At 39.7% G+C, this 23,655-nt stretch overlaps 1 protein-coding gene across 2 annotated transcripts; it reads right to left on the bottom strand.

Annotated features, from left to right (window-relative positions):
* Positions 1–1,635: 1,635 nt before the first annotated feature.
* On the bottom strand, positions 1,636–21,888 carry LBR (lamin B receptor). 2 transcript variants are annotated; one of them, XM_074579019.1, is made up of 14 exons: positions 21,736–21,888; positions 16,980–17,160; positions 15,247–15,435; positions 13,532–13,615; positions 12,678–12,855; positions 11,895–12,091; positions 11,063–11,117; positions 8,858–9,052; positions 7,449–7,552; positions 7,107–7,232; positions 6,842–7,010; positions 6,440–6,520; positions 6,222–6,344; positions 1,636–4,114 (listed from the first exon to the last, which is right to left on the bottom strand). In XM_074579019.1, the coding sequence occupies exons 2-14, from the start codon at positions 17,142–17,144 to the stop codon at positions 3,954–3,956; spliced, it is 1,827 nt and encodes a 608-aa protein (XP_074435120.1). In that variant the 5' UTR covers positions 17,145–17,160; positions 21,736–21,888; the 3' UTR covers positions 1,636–3,953. The 2 variants fall into 2 exon arrangements, with proteins under 2 accessions (XP_074435120.1, XP_074435119.1); XM_074579018.1 differs by lacking the exon at positions 21,736–21,888 and adding an exon at positions 18,454–20,237.
* Between the last annotated feature and the right edge of the window lie 1,767 nt (positions 21,889–23,655).

Below are 23,655 nucleotides of genomic sequence, written 5' to 3'. Positions count from 1 at the left end.
GACGCGAGGAGGTTCTGCTGCAGCCCGCCTGCCTCTCACCCCAACGGATGGTGCCATCTCCCGCCCCAAGGCAGGCGGCAGGAGAACAAACCACCTCAAGGTGCAAAAGGAAAATTACTTGGAACATTTGGCTACCGTGGCACCAGATAGTCTTCTGAGGAGAATGACGGATGGTGTGGTGACACGACCTGAGTGTGACAGCTACAAAACACACAGAAAAGGAGCTGGAGTACCGAGCCGGCTTGGCAACGTCAGCCTTTTCTTCAAAAGGTTTCCCCACTCCCATGACAGGGCGTGAAATCCTTTTCTCATGGTACTCTGTAGCATTGTTTTTGCTCACATTTTTATATACAAAAGGGTAGAACTGATGATTTAAAAAAAGCTTCTCAAAAAAAAAATAATAAAAATCCAGCATTCAGCTTTTCTGAAATGTTAAAAACATCAAAGCAGATCAAAGTATTTTAGAGAACTTCCCCACCAGAAGAGTGTTGGAGTTTTTGGTTTATCTACAGACAGCGCAAGATGTTCCCCACCCACACACAGGAGAGGTTTTACACCCACTCCCCCAAACAGCTTTTGCTCCCCGAGAGGCACTACCTATGCTTCTGGTGAGGTTTTCATGAGCTGTGCTAGATGTAGCTTAAGCAAACATTTTTATTACCTGTGGTAAGTAACTTTCTGTAGGCAAAATTATGATTCCTGTTCCTTTCACCATGGATCCTATTTCCACTAGAGTCCTGTTCACGTTAGGTGAAATTAGCACATTTATTTCCCGTGCAGCATCCCTTAAGCTGTAGCCCATGACTACATGGAGCATTGTTTGGTTTTGACTTCTGATAGAAGCTGTGGGAAAAAATACAATATAATACAGGCCGAACAAGCATTACCTTCTGTCTTTTTACAGTTAAAATGAACTTTATTTTTGGATTATCAGAATAGAGGAACAAAAAGAGGTAATGCATTAGCCTTGCCCGCTTCACTGGACGCCCTAAAGACCCACAACACCGTCACCAATTCACTTTGTAACAGCTGTCAACCTACCCTGCCAGCAAGGACAAAGTCAGAGCCACAAAAGCTGGTGCCCCGATGCCCTGCTGTGCCAGCTCCACGTCTGACAGCTCCCAGATACCTTAAATGAGCATTTCATTTCTCTGAAGCCATCATCTTTTCCAGTAATGACAATCGCTCTTCCCTAACTTAGCATCAACTGAAGTTACTGTCCACTGCGGGTTTCAGCCTGCTTTTCCTTCCCCTGCCAGGCCACCTACTACTTAGCACTTTGATTTTCTTCAGTGCAGGCCGACGAGCGAGACAGGTGATGCAGACGCAGCCGCTTCAAAGAGCAAACGTGCTCTCAGGCTGACAGAGCATCTGTAAACTTTCGCGTAGAGAGAAGCAGAAGAAAAGGGAGAAATGGAGATGTCCCTTTTATATGGAGAGACATCCTTTCATTAACGTTCTCAGAGAGGCTAAGAGGAGCACCATGCGTGACCCTGTAATGCTCAACCCACCCACAGCCACAGATACAAAAGGAACTTCAACAAACTCGCATCTTTACTGAATAAGATAAACCACTTCTTTTTTTTTCAGACACCACCGTGAACAGGGGGGAAAAAAAAAAAAAGCACTACTTAATTTTCAGCAAAAGCTTTATTTCAGTTCATAGGCTTGTTTGTATTAAAAACAGTTACTTCAAAATCAAATTCACATAAAACTCGGCATGTAAATAAACTGGAGTTATCATTGGTCAAGCTCTGTTCCTGAAAGACACGGGCTCCAAATTACATTTTAACAACCTTGTGTAGCAACAGATAAAACTGGGACGGCCGTAGCATCTCCTAGCTTAAAGGCTGAGGAATTAAACTGCCCCCTCCACCCACCCCCTCCCGGTACATTTTAAAACACCAGCTGCAAACTGGTGCAGTTAAATGATTGCTCTATTTTCCATTAACCCACTGGGCAACCATTGAAAAAAGTATCCCAGTTTAATCTGCGACTTCACAGGAGTAAATGCTCTTCAGCGTTGTTACAGGCACTGCTGTTTTCTTCCAGGAATCAAAGTACTTGTCTCAAAACATTTTCCTTACAACACTAAGACACAGATTTTCGGAGGAGACTGTCACAATCAAGCTACATTATATACACTTCAAATGTACAATTCTCTGTTAAAAAATGCCTGTGTACAAAATAGAGGGATCTTTTATTTAAAAAAATGCCATGCTAGATTTCATTACATCAACATTTTAAAAGAATTTAAATCAATTGATGAGTAATAGCAACATCCTGATTTATTAGGAACCTTCCTGCAAGCAAATGTAGAGGTACCCGCTCTGTATTTAAAATTCTAATAAGCTTTTTTTGGACAATTTGTGCTATAAACCTCATGTATGAAGTATGTGAAAAGTTGTGACGACAGAAGGAAAGTTAGTTAATGCAAAATTATTTTGGTAAAATATAAAATTATTCTACTTATGAAGTAAATCCTGCAAGGGCATCTCATTTACAGCCAGTTAGACAAAAACACAACTAGTGCCTAGTTACACATACATTAGTTAAAAAGTCAAATATATACAAAAATATATTAGAAAGTGGTCGAGTTTAACCACAGGCTCATGTAAAAAAATGTTGTTTTAAATAGCAATAGCAAAAAAATAGCTATTTTCTCTATCTGCAACAGTACAAAAGGCAAAACCTACATATGAGGTAGCAATGCCGAATTAAAAAAACAACAACTTTGGATTGAGGAGCATTTCCTGCATTTTCATAGCATATCTGTCAATACAAATATTTAAATGAACACTTCAATTGTTTCAAGAATTAATACATTAATTTACAAAAACCTTTATTCAATTAACGTTTTTAAAAAGAATTACTGGCAATGGATTTAGTTACTGATTTCCCTTGTTTCTAAAAAAAAGCTATCGCATTTTCAAATCCAAACACTGTACAGCAAAAAGGTGGAGGCTTTATTATACACACTCGGTAAACGCTATGGTACATTAAGACATAATTTACAAAGATGTGACTAAGCCAACTGTGGTCATTTCATTCTTTTCTGCCAAATACGCACACACTGCGCCTTTTGCTACCCCGTGTTCAGTGCTCGTTGCAGGATAAGGTTCACTACTCGCTTCCACAGCTCTGCCCACAGCCGAAACAAGTGTTTGTATCATCTACCTTCAGGAGCCTGAGCCAGAAGCGCGGCTCCTCTCTGGGGTCAGGGACGCTGCCAGGCAGCAGCTCAGAGTCCCCCCTGGTCCGTGCTGAAACTGCCTCAAGAATGCAGGGATGGGATGGGATGGGACGGGAGGGGACAGCTGTGCCCCTTCACATCTCCTGAGCCCATCCCTGCAGGGGCCACCTGAGCCTCCCTGACCAAAAAAAAAAGTCCCATTAATGAAAAGGCAGGAGGGGGACGATCACCCAGCTGAGCTGTGCCAGCTCCGGGCCCAGGCCCCTCAGGTGAGCCAAATCCTCTGCTTCCAGATCCACTGACCAAAAAGACCCTGCTGCTTTGGCAACCAAGTCAGACGTCTGAAGTTAGATGGTACAAGTAACACCAAAAAATGAACTGGATGGAATTTCTGTATTTATTGCATTAAGAAAATAATATACTTTACATCACAGTGCTTAATTAAATGCAATAAAAAAATGTAAACTCAGGATGCTAGATAAAATTTAACTTGAAAAATTAGGGCTCCAAGACTTTTAAAAATTCACAATATTTTAAAAATTGAAGTCACAGACAGTCAGTTCACATAACTCACGTATTTAAGATGACTTGTAAATACCTGTTGATGCACTCCAATGTTTGGTCACTTTTTTTCTTTCTTTTTTTTTTTTAAAAAAAAGCCTAAATAACAAATAGACCAAGTGCAAAGGTAAGAGGTATATTTTTATTTGCAAAGAAACTAACTTTAGAAGTAATTTGCAAATCAGGCATCTGGAGTGCTCTAGTAGATGTAAGGAAATATGCGGTATGGTACACGCTGACAATACCTTTCCCATGCCAAGCCATATTTTTGCTTACAGTGATGTTCATCACGAGCTTCTCGATGAATAAGCAAACAGATGAAATATATCACGTAGAAATATGGTAAAATGTGATTAAAACCTGTAGAATAAAGTGAGAAAGTCACTTTAAATACAGAAAAAAAAATTATCCAGAAGTGTTTGCTATTAACAACATCTACTAAGCTGGTGACATATGCTTGGTATGGCCTGCTGCATTTATACTCATATTGTAAAGCATCAAATACTCAAGGGATAGTGCAAAAATTGTGTGACATGTTTACATAGAGATAGGAAAAGACCCACAAAAACCATACTTAAAATTCAGTCTCAAAATCTGCCAACTTCATTCTCAATGCACACGCAAAGCAGGCACATATTTTAAGCTCTTTAGCTATCAAAACCAGGGAAATAGTTAAACCTCTGCAGCACCAAGCTGCCCCGCAAAAGCCCCACTGGGTTTTCTCTATTTTGGCTGTAGGTGGTAACTCTAGCTTTGCTCAGAGCACACGACTTGACTTGTGGATGAAAAACTGGACATGGGCCAGCAGTGTGAGCTCGCAGCCCAGAAAGCCAACCCCATCCTGGGCTGCATCACAAGAAGCGTGGCCAGCAGGTCGAGGGATGTGATTCTGCCCCTCTGCTCTGGTGAGACCCCACCTGGAGTACTGCGTCCAGCTCTGGGACCCTCAGCACATGAAAGATGTGGACCTGTTGAAGCAGGTCCAGAGGAGGGCCACAAAAAATGATCAGAGGGCTGGAGCACCTCTGCTATGAGGACAGGCTGAGAGAGTTGGGGTTGTTCAGCCTGGAAAAGAGAAGGCTCCAGGGAGACCGTATTGTGGCATTTCAGCGGGCCTACAGGAAACACAGGGACAAACTTTTCAGCAGGGCCTGTTGCAATAGGACAAGGGGGAAATGGTTTTAAACTAAAAGACGGTAGATTCAGGCTAGATAAAAGAAGAAATTTTTTACAATGAGGGTGGTGAAGCACTGGCACAGGTTGCCCAGAGCGGTAGTAGATGCCCCATCCCTGGAAACATTCATGGTCAGGCTGGACAGGGCTCTGAGCAACCTCACCTAGTTGAAGATGTCCCTGCTCATTGCAGAGGGGTTGGACTGGATGACATTTAAAAGTCCTTTTGAATCCAAACTGTTCTATGATTCTATGATCCCTTCCCACCCATTCTCACCCACCAGGTAGCTATGGCAACACTTCCACTTCTGCCATTATGAGTCTGACAGAAGATGAGAGTCCTTCATTTTCATGGGGGAAATCCTCTTTCAGGGTACTGTCTACAAGCATATATGCTAATTAGTATCATCTACTTCCAATTAAAATCCAAAATAAAATTAACCCCTGGAGGAACACCTGAACTCCAGCATCTGCTTTCAGCTGATGCCCCTGGTCAGGGCCTTTACCAGTTGGTGACAAAGTCCCACTCTACCAAAACTCTGTGTGTCCCACAGTCTGCAAGAGTCAGACTGTGCCTCAGCTCTGTCTCAGAAGAGCATCTGTTGTGCTCATTTCTGTGCTTTAATAGAAGAGAAACTCCTTCAGACAAGGGAGGAGTCCGAAGCCATTTTTCAAACTTGAATGAGAGGGGGTCAGGACTACCATGATCAGATGTAATTTCTGAAACTCTCACTGCTCTTTCTAAACTCTGGCAAAGAATCAGGACTACAAAACCCCAGTGGACAAAAGGCTCCCTAATTTCCTTCAAGTGTAAACTTCATGGAAACTAGGAAGTAGTCATTAACAAAAAACTGACACAGAATTCCATTCCTTTCTGTTTGATGACTTTTTTTTCATGTGTACTTTGCTTGAAGTCTATCCCTATATGTGGTAGCCCTTGTCTCCAAGGAAACTCCCACTTTCTGGGAACTTCCTTTGAAAACACTATAGCATAGCCACTAGCCTAAAAAAGTGTAAGGAACAACTTATTAGCAAGCCCCATCGATACCAAATGATAAAGTGTCAGAAAGAAGCGTCAAATCTATAGTGTGATATGTCAAATCTATAGTAAGATATAAAGTATAAGGTGTAACAGAAAATAGGTGTCGCATTAAGCTTACAATATAGGAATTTGGATTCAGTTAATCATAGGTTTTAGTATCTCAAATAATTATCACTCTGTATTTCAAACTCAGTCAGATGCCAACACATACAAGCATTTTTGATAAAATCCACTTTAGTTTCAGGAACTTACCACAGGGTAGGGACCATGCTAGAGCCATGATGATGTCACCGAGATAATTAGGGTGACGAACAAAACCCCACCAACCCGTGACAAGAAGCCCCTTTCCAGTTGCAGTGGGTATAAATTTCAGATCTGTGAATAGAGTATTGTGGTCAAAACAACAATTGAAATGTGTATTTAACAAAGAGACGTTGTATAGCAATTGAACAAATAAAAAATGCACTTACAGGCCAATTTGGGATCTGCTGGATTCCTTCGGAAACTATTTTTCTGAGAATTTGCACTACGGAATATGTAATACCCAATACCTGAAAATAAATATTATTTTGTATTTTCAGTATTTTCCAGTTCTCCTTCCTTCAACAAAAGCACTCTGCTACACTTCATTCAAAACATTTAAGTCACTTCTACAACTGCAGACAGCATCCATCTAAAGATGCATTTAATAAAATGAGAATTTATTATTTTTTTTTGTATTAAACAGTAGCCAGACACATGCTTCCACCAGCTGTGGTAATACAGAAGACAGGATCATTGCACCTTAGCTAAAGCTTCACTTCACAACTCAAAGAAACAAAATCAGTGCTACACTGTTACCACCAGTAACAATAACATTTACCATAACTTACAGTTCAGAATGGTAATTGCAGCAGCAACAGGCCAAGAAATTGCAGTAGGATGACCAACTAAATAGAAGGCCTGCAGACTGTAGACAAACGGAACCCACACCAAATCTCCAAATGCTAGCATGAATCCAAATCCATCATGGGTAATGTCCATTGTAGTCAAAATCGCTTCCTAGAAACCAGGAGGAAGGAATTTAGAATTTACAAAGCGTCATTCATTTAACGTGATAATTAGACTTGGTAACAGTTTAATACAATTGCTATTTACCTCATTCCAAAGAGCATCCACCACATAAAGAAGCTGAAAGCTGTTCACGAGTATCATTGACAGAGATGGCATACTTTGATTGTGTATCTTCATCTCAGCCAATAGCATTGCCAAGTTTATAACAACCTAGTTTAGAAAGTATTTTATTACAAATTTTCCTTTTAAGAGACAGCAGTGTTTTTGTTACATTACAGGACGTTTTAATACAGATGTTTTTGACCAATATTTGAGTTTAAAAAAAAATAACAACCTATTTCACAAGCAATAGTTTGCAACTAACTACCAATAATAATTTGTGTGATACTTAAGCAGATAGAATAAAAATAACAATTACTGACTCACCCAGCCAATTAATCCTGGACGCAACTCACAGAAGTATTTGAGGTCAAAACTGCCAATACGAGGGTTTAATTCATGTCCAGTAAAAAAATCATAAACAAAATACCCTGCAGATAAGACATACTCTTTGTTAGCAATACTATTCCTTTTATTCTCTACTACACTCCCTACAGAGCAGTTCCTACTTTCTACTAACATTGGCTCATTAGAAATAAAAAAAGCATTTAATTTGTCAAGAAAAATGTAAGAGTATATGCAAAATACAAAGCAAAACCCACATGGTTTATATTTTAAGAAGCCCAAGTATTTTATTTGTTAGGAGGACTAAACACTTTCGAAGTTACTATAGTCTTATTTCTTCTGACATTTGTTCCTTCTTTATTTTCAGCCTTCTCCTGAACCTCACATCATAGTTACCATAATCATGATCTTATAGTACTAATTAATTCTACTTTTCTTCCTCCTTCATTGCTCTTCTCTGCGAGCAAGAATTCCTTTAGCTGTAACAACAACCTGTCCATCAAAAGAGATGGACAAGAAGGAAAAAAACAATACCTTGACTTCAAGATCCTACATTCAGTTAGCAAATAACAAACACTTTGGCAGAACAGTTAGAGAAAGCTACTGCGTCACTTGCACAGACTAGAACTGCACTTTTCAAAGAAAAAATGAGTTATGATCATTGTATTATTTCCCTTCACACACATACACACTGCACTGACAAGGAACTGAGGATATTTGAATATTTCATTTTATTACACTAAGTCTTCTGTCCATAAACTCCATTTCTTAGTCACCGTATGATCACTTTTAAAAGCAGTTTGTTTAATATTTAACATGAATTGATTTCTCAACCTATCTTTTGACCTACAAAAACATATGCATATAATTTGACACTTTCTAGGTAGGCACTCTCAAGACTGAATCAAAATCTCTTTTGAAAACTCAAGTCAGCTAACTAGATTTAAAAGTGCACAGCAAAGTAAGAGTTTTGAAATACACTGTAATTTCAAGTTCTGTACCTGACTTCCCACTGCCAAAATACCTAGATTTTTCAGTTTTTCTTTCTATTCTGAGCTGTTTCAGGAAAAGGCCTGTGAGCAGGGGCACTATGAAGCGAATGAGACAGCCCTCAGACAAATGCTTAAAACTGAAAGGAAGGAACGGTCCTCTCACCGCTAGGGTACTAGACCAGCCAAGATATTTTTGCATAAACTATTCAAGACAATCCAACTAAAATTTTAAACATTTTACAGTATCCGAGTGTGAACAAAAAATTGTCGTTTAACTTGCAACATGAATTTTACATTGGTAGAAAGTCACAAAAGGCCCTAAATCTAGCCTTTAATTCATAAAAAATGAAACTGTAGCAAACAATTGGAAAGAAATTACCCAAAATATTTATTACTCACCAGAATTTCCACCTGGTGCTAGTTCTTCCTCAGGTGCTTTCAGGGACCGAATGTACAGATAAATGCTCAAGCCCATAGAGAAAGCTGCAGCTGACACTGCAAACTGCATGAAGTGATCATACAAATAATGAAGTTCAAATTCAAAGTATAATAAAGTTCCAATAGCTGCAGCAGTCAAAACAAAAGCATAAAACCCTAAAGGATGCAGAAGAAAAACATTATTAGCCAAAATAAAAAAATCATTCTGGTAGAACCTACCCAATCCAGCCTTTCTGCATTTTTATGTCTATATTCCAATAACGTCTTACACATCCCATGCTCCTGAGGTTCAAACTCCTGGAGCACAGCAATATACCTATGATATTCTATCTATGCCCTGAAATTTCCTGTGCTTCAGGAAAGAACAGTAGGCAGGGACACTGAACGCTCCTGAATTTTTTACAACATAGGACCTAATTTCAGATTTTAGTGGAAAAATGGACACTGACACTACTACTGGATAATGACAGCAGGTCACAAAATCTTATCTGTGGGACAGCACAGATAACCGTATTTTCTTCTTGGAATTATCTTCATATATACCTCAATACAGATAGCAGTAATTAAAGTATTAAAATAACTATCAAGTCAAGACTTCTGTACTTAGCAGTATAAAATCACGTAGAACAGAACGATGTCCAAATAGAAGCAGGCAGTTCTATACTGCTCTCACTTAAGTACCTTCTACGAACAACTTCCCAGGGTCACAAAGGCTGAGGTTAGAAGGGACCTCCACAGCCCATCTAGTCCAACTCCCCTGCTCAAGCAGGGCTACCTAGAACCAGCTGTCCAGGACCATGTCCACATGGCTTTTGAATATCTCCAAGGATGGAGACTCCACAACTTCTCTGTGCAACCTGCGCCGGTGCTCAGTTCCCCTCACAGTAAAAAAAAGTGTTTCCTGATGTTCACATGGAACTTCCCATATTTCAGTTTGTGCCCATTGCATCTTATCCTGTCACTGGTCTTCTTTCTTTCCTCAGAGCTGCTTTGAGAATTTGCCTTTGAAGCAGCAAGAAGATGGCTTCTCTCTCTCTTTTTTTTTTTTTTAAACTATCCAAACCATGTAGGTTATTTCCTCCCTTTATCAGAATGTGGAAAAAAACCCTGCAGGACTATGCCCCTACTAAAGACATAAGTCCAAAACAAAAAAGTTATGAGGCAACCTCCATATGACTCACTTTTGCAGGATGCAATTCATTCTGCCTCTGTGATTTACAGCCCTATTCCATCTTAAAAATGTGTCTTTAAAATGGTGCATCTTAACAAACTATGACAAAATCCCACTCAGCTTTTTAATATAATATTTGGATTCCATTACCATCAGACAGCCTCCTTGACAGACTAGTCAACTAAAGAGGTAGTCTGCAATACTCGCGAGGCATCAAAGTAGACTTCTCTGTTTAAGCCTGAAAAAGCAGGATGGCTGAAACATGTTAAACCCTACTCTAAACCTAGATGAGAAATTTGCCTTTTTTGTAGGAAGTGAAATCTGATCTGAATAAGGACCTCAGAACTATTCTCTGCCAGGCAAGAATAACAACATCTTAAATCAAGACACACTTCTTATTTGTCTATAAATCAGAGACATCCAAGATGAGATACAACACTTGGGATAAGATCTCTTCAGATCACTCCTTAACACCTCCCTCTGGGACAAGTATCCTTATTACACGGGTGTTACTAATGCTGCCTATCAGCAACTGCCTGTTTAGCAATTATGCAGGCAATATTGACAGGAGTCACCAGTCACAACTGGATGCAGACCAGGTACCCTATATAGCATAACATTTTGCTCTTGGGGCAGTTAGTTCCTGATCTTTCCTAACCACGTTCTTCCATGAAAAAGTTCATCCTATCTTATGAAAGATTTACAACAGATACCTAGTGTCATGGTTTCAGCGTGGCTTTTGCGCTACCTATTAAGTTGTCTTTATCCCAACCCTCGAGTTTTTCCCTTCACTTTTACTCTTCTGATTCTCTCCCCCACCACAACTGGGGTGAGCAAGTGAGCAGCTGCTTGGTTCTAGCTGATGGCTGGGGTTAAACCATGACACCTAGTTTGATCGTAGAGCATATCTTTCATCACTTGTATCTTATGGTACTGAGAACTGAAAATCAGATAGCAGTATCACATTTCAGAATAAGCAACTGCAACACACTTACCATTTATCCGGTAGTGCAGTTTCCTTCCATTTGAAAGGGGCAGGCCTTCTACAACCTAGGAAGAATAAAATACTAGTGTTTCAACCAAGTACTTGCCAGGGGGCACCGGCAGAGGAGGGAAATGAAGCACCTCTCTGCCACAAAGACATTCAATCAAGGTAACCAACTGGACGCATTCAAATCTGGAGATCATGGATTGTTCTCAAAAGCATACTTTGGTTATCAAAAGGGTAACAGTTTCAAATAGAAACACTAAAAAAAAAAAACCTCTTCCTAACCAGCCTCAAGAAAACATAACGGCTCCAATCATTGTAAACATGTATAGCAACAGAACAACATGACTGAATGATCTATTTATTCTTGAGTTCTTTCAGAATCTGCCAGTATCCCTCAAGTCACAAAAAGAGGGAAACAAGCATTTGCCCAATACACATATGGCTAGAATCATTTGCAGATTCCTGTAAGTGAAGATTACATTCCAAACTACTGGCTATCAATAAGAAACTAAGTATCAAAGACTTTGTTGATTTAAAAGTCAGATACCTGAAATTCTTCTAGAATTCCATCAAGCAAGTTTTACCCATGCTTTGATTTGAACTCCCATATAATGCCTTCTGCCTTTTCTACTGTAACTGTGAAACGCATAGGCATTAAGTTCTTAACAAACTGTGCTATTTCAAGGTTACAGAAATCTGCAGTAGCCATATTCCAGCTTAATATGGAAGACTAATTGATTTCCTTTCAAATTTACTGCTTTAAGAACATACCCTATCTTCAAGCCTAACGCACAAATGAATTATCCATGAGACCCAATTGCTACTGAACAGCTTACCTTTCCAATTGGCAGTAAGTAAAACAGAGCTTGAAGGAAAAACCACAGAAGAAAAACACCAAACACTCTAGCCTCCCAAAGGCTTTCAAGTGCTGGGAGAGGAAGAGGGAAGTTCATAAGACTGGGGTCATCTTGTTTGCACATCAACAGCAAGTAGAATACAGTAGCAGGCAGGAAAAATATCAGCATGAAGGTCCCTGTAAATAGGCATCATGCCATATTAGAAGATAAACATAGAAAATTAAAAAAAAAAGTTTCAATCCCACTACTAAAGCTTGATATTAACTTTAGTAACAAAGAAGAGGTTGTTATTTTCTATTTCTGAAGCCAGACACCGTCAATTCCCCCATCACATAATGGGACACAGAGACATTCTTCTCACTCCTATATGGGGTCATATAACCAAACCAAAGGATCACACCCACTGCATCCCTTTAGAACCATATAAAATATACTTTACTGTCAAGTTCAAAGCACTTAGGTTTTGAAAATGTAAAAACTTCGCTAGTTAATTCTTAAATTTAATTTGGAAATATTTAAATCTCATTGTGCAAGGGAAGGCTCAAGATCTTCACTGTATTTCACAAAAGAAACAAGTGTAACAACAGTTCTTTGACTGCCACCAATACCAGTACAGACTACGTGAAGCACTGTCATATGACTCTGGATTCTGCAGCCATGGTCCAAAAATCAGAAAAACAGTTCTTGACACCACAGTATGGTCAATAAGTAAAAACCATAAAAGTACTATTTTTCCACTACTACAACAGTTTGCACACATACCAATTCTTCCACCAAACTCTAGTTCCTTTGTTTTTGATGATGCTTTCTCAATTGTTTTTATTGTCTCAAAAATCTTTTTCTCCGAATATATCTCTTCTTTTTTCTTTTCTTCTTTTCTTGGGCGCAAGCTGTACTGTTCAAGTACACGCTCTGTTTCCAGGTCTGGCTTCAACTTTTGCTGTTAATAAATAAAAATAATTTACTAACAAGATTCCCAGTGATTTTACCTTATTTTACTCCCACGTTTAATATTTAAGAGGACATAATCCACTATAAAACACCAATATACAATGTCTTCTACTTCTACACAATACTTAAGTTTATGCATTTATATGGAGAACCTGCTAAGACCAGTTTCATTGTGACTACGTAAGGCCATGATTACTCACCAGCAGCAGTCCCAGTACAGGTCATCCATTCCCACCCTCCTCCCCTCCTTTCTTCCATAACTCCGTGCATTAGCTAGCAATCAGGACAAAAGAACTGATTTCGGGGAAAAAAACCACAAAAAACAAACCAAAACCAAAAACCACACCCCCCAAAAAAACCCCACTTCCTATGGCCAAACATTCACACTGTAAAAACATGGAAATGAGCACAAGTCACCAGTGAGGGTCTGATGGAAAAAACAAACAAACAAACAAGAAAAACGAGTGTTGTGTAGCTCCAGTACTCTTCCCTTCTGACAATTTCATCTGCCTCTCCCCTAAACTTAGCTAGCTGAACTTATTTGACCACTAAGTTTTATGCTGCATTCTATTTATCCTTGGTTACTGTATTACCCTTTTCTAAGGATTCTGAGAAAGCCAAGTTAAAATGTGACATAAAACTAAGAGCAAATACAATGTTCATACCTCCAAAGTTATGCGTGATGTGTCATTTCTTTCCGTACTTTCAGGTTCACCATTGTACCTTCTGGTGTTATTCTCACTTGGTTTCTAGTTTAAACAAAAAACATGGGTTTAGCTTGCTGAAAATAACAGCTGCATTAAGTATAACACGAATAATTAAAAACACTATCTAGTCTTTTTCAACTGTAACTGCTCTGGTTTTCTCCACAGGAAAACAAGTGGGTTCAATACCCAAAGTACAAACAGTATGGACAGTTTCAGCTCACAAACAAGGGAAGAAAACTTACTAAGGGAAAGGTTACTAATTTTTTTTTTTTAATAAACAGTGAAGTTATGAGAAAATACAGCTTCCCAGTTACTTTTTACTCATCCTTAGGGACTGCCAGGTACAAAATACATGTCTATAATAATTTTATTAGGAAATTGGAGGAAAATTCAGTGTCCTATACATAATGCTGCTCTGCAGGACCAAAAGTTTGGTTTTTCATTAAAAATCTTTCTAAGAAACAAATTCACTTACAAAAATTCTTTTAATGAGTCTAGCTAACACAACTCTGAGAAGACACAACTCATGTTTTATTTCAACTTAAGCTTTGTTGAAAAGGACCAGGTCATTCCAGTCATACAACAACCAATAGATCAATCCTACTCCTCAATTAGAAGCCAGGAGAAAAACACCAAAGATATTTTAACATTTTTGTCCAAAGTAAAATGTATCTGCTGGCTACAAACTACTTAAAATGAGCATATGGTCCACAGGCTATGCAGTGGGTCACACAGCTCAAAGCAGTTCACTGCAAAACAAAAACCGCAGCAACTTCAGTGCCAAAGAATGCTTTTTGTAGTAGCAATTTACTAAATCTATCTATTTATATTCAGTTTACATTGGTCCAGTTAAGTTTAGTTGAAACCTTACTAAAACCTATCTATTTTCAATAGATCATCAGAAAACATGTCCTATTCAAAGAACTGTGTCTCAGACAAGTATCATTTGAAGCTTTCGAGAGCACAAGAGGCAGAAGAAATGCTGTTTGTCTCTTAATGGAGAAACACCAGCACCATTTTTAGAACTCATTATAACCTTCACAAAAAGGCCAAGAACAAACATGACGAACTTCAGCTAAAAAACAGATATTTGATAAACTTATAAATCCTTACAGGATGGTTTTTATAATGAAAACAGTTCTGCAATATCATCAGTCAGCAAGGCCATATATATATATATATATATTCCACGATTGCAGCAATTCTCTCACAGAAGCTTCACGTCTTCCATTACTATTTTAATGAACTGTATACGAAAACAGAACTCATTTTATTTCAAATTCTAATACCTATCTGCTACATATTGATCAATACATCTTGAAAGTAGGCTAACTTCCTTTGCCCCATTTCACAAGTGAGAACATATGAATGACTTCGATATTAAAATATTGAAGAATTTGTGTTTGAATTCTGAGAACTTCACGGTACCACCAAATTCAAATAGAACTTAACAACATACATTTGCTTTTCAAGAATTTCCTCACAACTTAGCGAGCTAGAAAGCCTATTTTCAAAGAAAAAAATGCAGTTATGAGATACACTTTTGCAGCTAATCTTGTTGTTCAGGGAACAGGACCTACAGCTGGCTTTTACAATAATAAACCCAGTATGCATCAAACAAATCTTTTGCAACCCCCCCCCCGCCTCCCAGAACAAACAAACAAAACTAATACCAGTAGAGCTATGTTGGTTTCCTGAATGGTCTTCTTTTTGTCATCTTTACGTTCTCTGCTTTGGGAAGAAGAACGACGCCTGCCTTTTGCTGGCCGACCAGGAGATCTAGATCGAGACCTGCTAGTACTTCTTCTGGATGGAGAACTTGAAGAGGACTGGCTTTTCCTGTGCTTGAATGATGACTGTGACTAAAAGAAAAAGAGTAAGAAAGCAAAATCTTATCTTAGGTGTTCCAAGGAACAATGTTAGAAGCTTGGGGGTTTTGCGATGAGGACTCTGGCATATAGTTCTACAGAATTGTCCATTATTTACCAATGCTGTACAAAGGCTGTTACGAAAGAGCAACTACAGCACACTCATTTTGCTGGCAATACCCAAATAATCCTGTCCCAAGTCCAACTACTGACAATTCTTGTCAAAGCTACAGAAATCAGGATACGGATGTAAGCTATCAATGTAAGTACTGAGCTCTTAAGCATGCTGCCCTCTTAAGCCTTTGCACAAGTAAATGAAATTACAGCCATCTCTTAAGCCTTAAGAGACAGCAATTATTTCAATTACTTAGCTTTATTAATACATTTGGCATATTGAGATGCAATGATCTGATTTAGGCAGCACAGTTCAGATCAACATTAAAAAAAACCAAGTCGGCTAAATCATTAAAGTAGATGTGATAACCAATTTCGTTAAGTTTTCCCCGAAAGCACCCAGTTCTATTTTTCCGTGAAGCTTACAATGCTTATTTTCCCATGTAAAATTTCCACAACACAATTTTTATAAAGCACAAATGTTTATGACAAAAGAAAGGTATCTTCTCAGCTTTAGTCTGCTAACCTGCAAGCACAAAGTAAACCAGCTAGAGAGTCTTAAAGTAGTGAAAATGTTTGTCTAGATCAAGGCATAAATATTTTGTCCCAAAAGAAAAGGTCAGTTACAGGGCATGTACACACTGCCACTAAAAAGTGGAACTAAAGTTCACATAAAGACACACAAATTAGCTTTGAAATTACACAGGTCCCAGAACAGGTCTTAAAAACCAACTACAGCAAACACTGAAATAGCTTTTTCACTCGTGCATTATCACATGTTAAATGAAACTTGTACACAGAGTTTTAAAGGCCTTTATTAGTAACAGATGATGAAATAATAAACATATATAAAGAGGAAGTGATGTGCTCACGTACGTATAACATGACCCTTTTTCAAAAGTCCATAACCATCACAAAGCAAAATACCTTATGAAGCCTTTGGGGACCTAAAACAGTATAAGTTATTGACATATGTTTTTAAGCATGTGCTGAAAGGATATGCACTATTTATATTTACAGTAATCTTTAAATACATGCTTGCATTTGTTTTCAAATTTTCTTATTTAGAAGTGGAAAAAAGTCAAATTAGTATCAACCCTCTAATAACTAGTTGAAAAAAAATTTTCATGAACAATCATGCTGTAGAATTCCTGAATAATTAGACTTGGTTTTCCCCAAATGTATCACTGTTTTTCCAACAGAGAGAAAACAATCGCACTTCTTTAAAGACAGGGTCAGCATTCTGAACCTAAACTTGCGATGTCACGTAGGAAAAAGATATTATTTCGCACCAGTTCATTGAAGAAACAGTTAATGAAAACTTGCAAAGCAACTATCCAATTATAAGTTGTATTTTATCCACATCACAAAATCAGCATCGTCTTCCATTGGAAATATTGATAATTATATAGAAGTGTACTAACCCTTATATCACTTTCTTTCAACTCAAGTTCAGTCCCATCTTTGTACTTAACAGTATAAAGATGAGAAACATCATTGTAACTAGTCACTTGTACTTCATAGTACAGGACACTTCCTGGCCAACGGCCCATCACCATCTCGCCATCAGCAAACCTCCGGTTTGGCATTTTCCAAAAGGAATACCTAGAAAAGAAATAAATCAACACATGTGTCAGCAAAACATTAGGCTTGATTTTTTGCCTACTCTCTTTTGTATCATTTAGGCTGGAGCAGGTAAATTTTAAAGTAAACAACTCTTCACATTAAATAGGCAAAAAGCTGCCTGGTAAGAAAAAAGGCAATCAATTCTTCTCCAAATTAATAGCAGACAGAAGAAATAGGCTTAAAGTAGAGCAAAGATTTAAGTTAGATGTTATGAATAAATGGTAAATTGTATCAATAGTATATCTAGACCAGTATTCAGCTATGATACACAATCTCCATCATCAGAAACCATCAAAAGTAGGGAAAAGCATATATTTGACCAAAATTACATAACGCAGTTGATCTTATCTTGATCTTATCTAGAGGGAAAAAAGTAAATTAGATGGTATCTAAGTGTCTTTTAACCCCCTTTTCCTGTGGTTCTACAAAGATTATAGAAGTGATGATTTCTAAGTGTTAAAATATCCCAAATCTATTCAGTACACACAGCCACATTACATATTTTCTTCAATTTGTTATGCCAAACACTCAAACACCAGAATTTAGGCTCCTGTCTGGGTTGAATATTTTCTCTTTTCCACCTATTTAGCACAAGGCATGTAATGCCTTCTGCAGGGGCCTTTAGGAAAACAAAGTACAGCATCAGAACAATCACATAATAGCCTGAAAAACTGAATTCTATCCACCTATCTGCACCGTAAGGTTTTCACTTGATATTAGCAAAACAGGGTTTAAGTGACTACCACCCTTAGTCTATCATTCCAGGTTGCTGGGAAAAAAAACCCCAACTGCAACATAAGGGAAGTTATGTTTTTAAATGTAAAGTCCTGTGTGACTCTTTGGAAAGTGCCTTGTATTATGTAATTGCCATTTGAAAACAGGTATCCATAGCAGAAGATACTTTTAACTTGAACTTCTGTGACTCAGGCCTCAATGTATAAAGTGAAGGTATCTTAAAAGTCTAACGTAAAATACATGCTAATTTATGCATTATCACCATTCGTATGATGAACATCAGAACTTAGAATAGGAAGAGGGAGAACCAAACAAACCAGCAAATGTTTTTGTTTCTAGGCTTTTTAACTCATTTGCTGTAAATAAGATGTAAAGCCACTCAAAATGAGGTGAAAGCAAATATTTAACTCATTCATTACACATTAACTAACCTGCAGTGAAGACTTAGATTCTTTGGCAAAAAAATACTGTTAATACGCCATCACAGACCTTCATAACACATTGGGGGATGGGACTAAATGAGGCTTTCCAACCAACCTGCATTCTGGCATTTCCTGAAGCTGCTGCTGCTGCTGTTGGATTTTACAACTGTGAAGCTCTCCAAGTCAAAGAAGAAACCAAAATCTCAGCAAAATTCCCTCATGTGGGCTTTACAGCTAATATTCCTAATTGCTTCAGAACAGAAACATGTAGCCACCTCCTTTGCTGTATAATATTTGAAGGAGCAAAAAGATGAAGTTTTATCATTTGGTTTCACTGACACTTGCCAGTTAGAAAAATGATGAGAGTTCTAGTCCATGCTTGTATGCACATACTCTTCCAGCTCATCTGTCTTCTACCTAGTGATTCTTGTCCCAGTCTCTTCTTATTTTCTTACTTTCTGAATTCCTACTCCTCTGACCCTATTTTATCGCAGTCAGTTGAACCTCAAATTGATATATTAGTTTCTTATGACTCAGTAAAATACAATCTACGTATTTTCATTTTAAATTCTTCTCCATTCTTTCCTTACCACCCTTTTAATTCCTTGGGGGTTTTCATCCTTTTCTGCTCTAGTTCGCCAAACTAGTTCCAGTTGCTCATCACCATCTGGGCTCAAGATTTGATCTCAATCCTCATCTCCTTGTCCCGTCTTCTCACCCGAAAGACAGTTCTTTAGGAGATCCACATCTACTACTGCTCTTTCCCCAGTCTCTTGCACAGTTCCAGCTTCTTCCTTCTCTTCCATAAATAGTCTATACACAGGTCCTCCACCAAGTCCAGTTACAGCTTTCACTATCTGTCATAACCTGATCTATGACTTGATTTCCTCTTTGCCATTTACTTCCTACGCTCCAGCCAACTGTTTCTTCTCTTGACCTGGAGCACATCAGGCATCCTCTGTAAACTCAGAGCCTGACCAGGACAAAGCTGCCAGATCCTAGGGCAAAGGATGTGAAGTTGTGAAAAACAGAATCTTTGGAGTTTAAGTCCTTTTTGAAAAAGGGAAACATTTTTTCACAAAGTTGTTACTAATGACAGTTAAACTGATTTTTATGATTTAGAACAACCACTTCAAAATTTAGATAATTTCATAGGCATAATAAACAAACTTCAAACCCCAGCATTTTTGTATACAAACATTAAGATAGCCCAAAGGAAAGATAACCTGATGATTTAATTCTTTTTAAAAGCAGAAAGACCTTCCCCTCCTCCAACCTTTTTCTCAAAAGGAGCTGATAGTTTTAAGTTGGAAAACTGTGGCTGAAGGACCTGAAGCTAAATCAATATTATGTAATTCAGCCTGAGGTAGATATCAACAATATGAAATTCCAGAACAAATAGTTTTAAGCAAGTGGAAATATTATCCTGTGATTCAAAAGTAATGAACAATCTTATTAATGGAAATACCTATTTATTTTTCCATTTTTTTCCTTAAATATTAAAGCTTAATAATGAGAACAAATATTAAACACTAAAAAAGTAAATACTACTTCTTACCCTATCAAAAGTTACCACCTTGTTCTGCACCTCTGTGCCTCCTCTGAGGGAGGTTTGTAACGCTCATTCCATATATCCCACTTCAAAAAGCTACACCTTTTAAAGGCAGCTTTCATCTGTTCAGATAACAAAAACCATTACTGTCATCAAGAAAAATAAAGGTAGGGAGTCTTTAAAAAAAATACAGTTTAGAAATTACATTTTAAATTTACTGCTCTTTCAAGCTCTACACACAACCCTGGTAATTTTTAGGGTACCAGCTGTCACAAGCCTAATGTTCAAAGTAGTCCTATACAAACCTTTTAATTCACAGAGCTTCAAAATATATCTCCAAGTGACCTCAAAAGGCAAATTATTTCATACAATGACTCCTGTACTATACAGATATCTAATTGCAAATATATTCACTTTCTCCTAAGATGAAGTTTCTGTTTTCTGCACCATTATGATTTTCCTTTAGGAACCCAGATTCTAAGGGAATGGGTCAAAAGGATTTTGTATCCTCCACTAAGCCAAGACAATTAATGCAAAACTCCCTGGAGCTTAAAAGTTGGTCAAGAAAAGTTACTGCTGACTCAACCAAGAATGAAACAAAGAGAAACATGGCAGAGAAACATACTGCCCCATACATTCATTTCTGGTCCTTCTTAATGACCCTCTCACTAGATATGGGGAAAGATAGTTCACTCCTGCCAAGAAAATAAAATGACTGCTATCTTGTAGTCACTACAAGTTCATACCACATCAGCAAAAGTTAGGTGCATAATTTTAAGAAAAAATTTAAAAGAAACCCCAAACATCAAAGTTTTCCCTCTTGGAAGAGCTGTGCAATGTTTATACACATCCAGTGATTCTACTTATTAATTCTAACATCTCACTATTGGTAGCTAATGTTGTGTGTGTCAGAAGAGGGAACCAGTTGAATGCAAGAAAAAATGCAGGAAAATAATAAAAAAAACACCCCCAACAACATTGACAGTCAAGGGTAACAAGCCACAGATCCCTATAAGTAAAGTTACTACCGAGTTCACCAAAGAGACAAAACTGCGTAGGACCTTTTCGGGATCACCATTACTCATTCCACATTTCTGGCTCTCTACCTCCATAACGGTGAAGGCATCTACCCCTGTTCAAGCCTGGCTCGACACAACAGCCAAATTAGCTTCACCGCTAAAAACAAGCGCAAAGAAGCCTCAAGGCAAAACAAAAAGGTATCGATCCTCAGGCAGGGAAACGAGGTTTTTCCCTTTAAAAAGCCGACTTCACCAGAAGCACGGAAAGCGGAGGGAAAGCGCCAGCAGCTCGGGCTCCCACGGCGACAGGGTGAAGGCCGCGGGGCGCGGTGCTGACAGGAAAGGACCCACGTGCCGGGGGCGGGGGGGAGGCCCGGCCCCTCGGCCCCGCTCCGCGGCCCCGCCCCGACCGCACTCCCGGCCCGGGCCTGGCGCGGGGCCTCCGCCGCGGGGGAAGGGAGGGGCCGCGCCGGGCTAGGCCGCCCCTCTCCCACGGCGCACCCCCGCCACACCGGGTGGCCGCAGCCTTTCCCGACGCCGCTGCGGAGCAGAAGGGGACGGCGGCGTTCCGAACAAAGCAGGGGGAGCCCAGCCCCCCCCCCGCCCCCATCCCCTGGGCCCAAGCAAGCGGTCCGCGCAGCGGAAAAGGGCGCCGCTCACCCGCCCGCCCGGAGAGAGGCCCTGAGCGGGCCCGCGGCCCGACACCCGCGCACGGGGGCGGGGAGAGGAGGCGGCGGCGATTGGCCGCAGCGCTTCCCCCCCGGGAAGGCCGCGGAGGGGGTGTGCGTCCCGGTCCGCTCATGCCCCGGTACCGCCATTTCCTTACCTGGTGCCCACCCGCACCGGGCCGGGCAGGAGGCACGTCCGCGGAGCGGCGGGAGCCGGGCCCGAGCGCGGCGCTCTCCGCTGAGGGGAACAACCGCCCTGAGCGACGGTTACGGCCGCGCAACGGTCCGTCCCCTCGCCCCGCCCCTTCCCGCCCGCCAACCGCTCTTATTGGTCAGGAGGCACCATTTGAATCGTGGGTGGCCGCACGCTATTGGCTGCCGATCGATGGCGCGGTCCTCCCGCCAGAGGCCCGGCGGCCGCCCGAGGCCCCGGTGTGGAGACGAGCCGGGAGGCTCGGTCCCCTCACGGCGACGGGGAGCGGGGGGGCTGATAACGGGTGCGAGGGAGGAGAAGGTCGGGGAGGGAGAGCGGGGAGAAGAGGCCGTGGTCGCCATGGCGGCGGCGGGGGGCCGCCTGCGCCACACAGGCCCCGCCGGTGGGCGGTAAACAAGAGCGGCGGGTTTTGTTTATGGAGCGCTCGTGGTCGGGCCTGAGGCGGTGAGACGCCGACATTGAACAACCGGCCGTGCGGCCGGCAGCCGAACACCTCCAATACCCTGTGAACGAGGCTGAAATGTGGTAAAAACACCCTCTCCAAAAGAAAAAAAAAACTTTAAAAGGGCAAAACCAGCAGCGCTATGTGTTTAACGCTGCTCTTTTGAGGCAACCTTTCCAGAAAGGCCATTCAAGTTCCTGGCAGGTTTTGAAATCAGGAAGTCTAAGCAATACTTCATCAGGCAGAAGAAAAATAGGTTGTGAAAAAGTTAACGAGTTGTCATACGCAGTGAGTTTTAATGCAAAATCAGTTGTTTCAAGTGTTTGGATCTCAAAAACGATTCAGTCTCTACGCAGGAAATACGGATGTGTTTGTACAATCTTTATGGGCTGCCCAAACTGTCCAAATTTGGACACTGACAGACAGGTTATGTTCTGGCCTAAAAAGCATCCCAAATCAAGGAAAACTGAAAAGATGAGACCACCGTTTTCCAATATAAAAGACTGGTAATACCACACAGACACAGCAAAAATCTGTGGTTGAAAAATAGTAACAACACAACCCCAAAGCAAAAAACACCCAAAAAAACACAACCACAAGTGCATGGACGCAAATAGGCCCTCTGGTAGCCATGGGCTTAACTTGTCTGAAACTTACTGTTATATATTTGCTCACAAATTCGTGAGGTTTGGGGTTTTTTTCCAAGTTTCTAGCTATAATGTTTGAATAGAGAGTATGGCAAGCTTTTTATCTAAGTAAATGAAGGCAGGAAATAGGTCTTCATATGTGACTTATTAAAAAATATGTATTTTATTATTTATTCTGCCTAGTTTGGCCTTGAACTTTTTAATTTTCCCAAGGATTTTTTAAATTTTATTTTGTATCTCCCCTTTTTTTATACCAAATAGGCCAGGTTGTATTTTCTTACGCATTCTTGCTATTTTTCACTATACAATGCAATAAGAGGCATCTAAATCAGATTTAAAGTTACTCAGTCAAACCAGAGTCATGTTTAAGCATAATTTAAATAAATGCATTCAGAATAAATTTGTTCTTTAGTTGTTAAGGCAATCAGCTTTTATCTGAAAGACATTTTATAACTTACTATATGAAAGAACACAACTGAAGCATAATTTCTGGCTTCAGATAATGAATATTTTTGGTTACAGCTAAGATTTTTGCTTTATTGCTGTTGCACAGTTTACAATTATAGTGTTAAGAACTGTTTTCGGTAGATGTCTTTAATAACAGCAACTAATGCTTGGAATGGCCCTGCTTCATTCTATTGGCAGCAGAAGCCTAAAATTAATATGCTTAAATATGAAGTTTTTCAGTTGTAATCTCATTTAGAGAATAAACATGCATTCAAAGTAATGTTTTGGGTTTGGGATTATTATTTGAACCTGAATTGGAAAGCTATTG

The sequence above is a fragment of the Larus michahellis genome, chromosome 3 (assembly GCF_964199755.1).
Source record: "Larus michahellis chromosome 3, bLarMic1.1, whole genome shotgun sequence".
Taxonomy (NCBI): Eukaryota; Metazoa; Chordata; class Aves; order Charadriiformes; family Laridae; genus Larus; species Larus michahellis.
Note: the sequence above shows the minus strand (reverse complement) of the source record. Positions and strands in the feature narration are given on the sequence as shown.

Coding starts and splice junctions, on each gene's coding strand:
- LBR (XM_074579018.1), bottom strand. Junction 7,011..7,106: donor TGGATGCTCTTTGGAATGAG/GTAAATAGCAAT, acceptor CCTGGTTTCTAG/GAAGCGATTTTGACTACAAT. Junction 4,115..6,221: donor AGCATGGTCCCTACCCTGTG/GTAAGTTCCTGA, acceptor TTTATTCTACAG/GTTTTAATCACATTTTACCA.